Here is a 462-nt window from a genome sequence, read left to right as displayed (position 1 = left end):
CCCCAGCCACGGGTGGTCACTGGGAACAGCTAAACCGGCCTCGTGGCGTTGCTGTGGGAGGCCTCCCCCAGATCTCAGACCCAGCTAGGGTGGGGAGGCAGGGGGATCTCAGGGAGCGTGGGGAACAGGGTGCAGGGCTTGGGTGCACAGATCCCTTCTGACCCATGTGCAGGCCAAGAACGATCTCACCGGCGTCTCCATCTGCAGGAAATGCATTGCCCCCAAGCCGGCTCGCACCCACCACTGCAGCATTTGCAACAGGTAGGGCTCCCTCCCTCTGCTCCCCGCCACACTCGGGGCAGCCTTCTCTTTGCCCCCTGCCACGCTAGGAGACCGGGGCCCCTTCCCCTCTGCTCTGATGGCGTCTCACCTCGTCTCTCGCACAGCCCGCGGGGCGGGGGGGCTGCCTGTCCCTTCCAAGCGCAGCGCTGACGCTGGGCTGCTCTCCTCCCGGTGCGTGCT

General features: G+C 66.9%; 1 protein-coding gene across 1 annotated transcript in view; it reads left to right on the top strand.

Moving 5' to 3' along the window:
- ZDHHC16 (zinc finger, DHHC-type containing 16) overlaps positions 1–462 on the top strand; it is a gene marked incomplete at both ends in the record, with an annotated part of 1,507 nt that overhangs the window by 429 nt on the left and 616 nt on the right. Inside the window, one exon of the mRNA XM_010161604.1 lies at positions 173–263. Within this exon, the coding sequence (XP_010159906.1) occupies positions 173–263 (91 nt within the window). The remainder of the gene's footprint in view (positions 1–172; positions 264–462) is intronic.

The sequence above is a fragment of the Eurypyga helias genome, unplaced genomic scaffold, assembly GCF_000690775.1.
Source record: "Eurypyga helias isolate BGI_N326 unplaced genomic scaffold, ASM69077v1 scaffold21241, whole genome shotgun sequence".
NCBI classification, from domain to species: Eukaryota; Metazoa; Chordata; class Aves; order Eurypygiformes; family Eurypygidae; genus Eurypyga; species Eurypyga helias.
The sequence above is the reverse complement of the archived record's forward strand: the minus strand, read 5'-3'. Positions and strand labels throughout refer to the sequence as shown.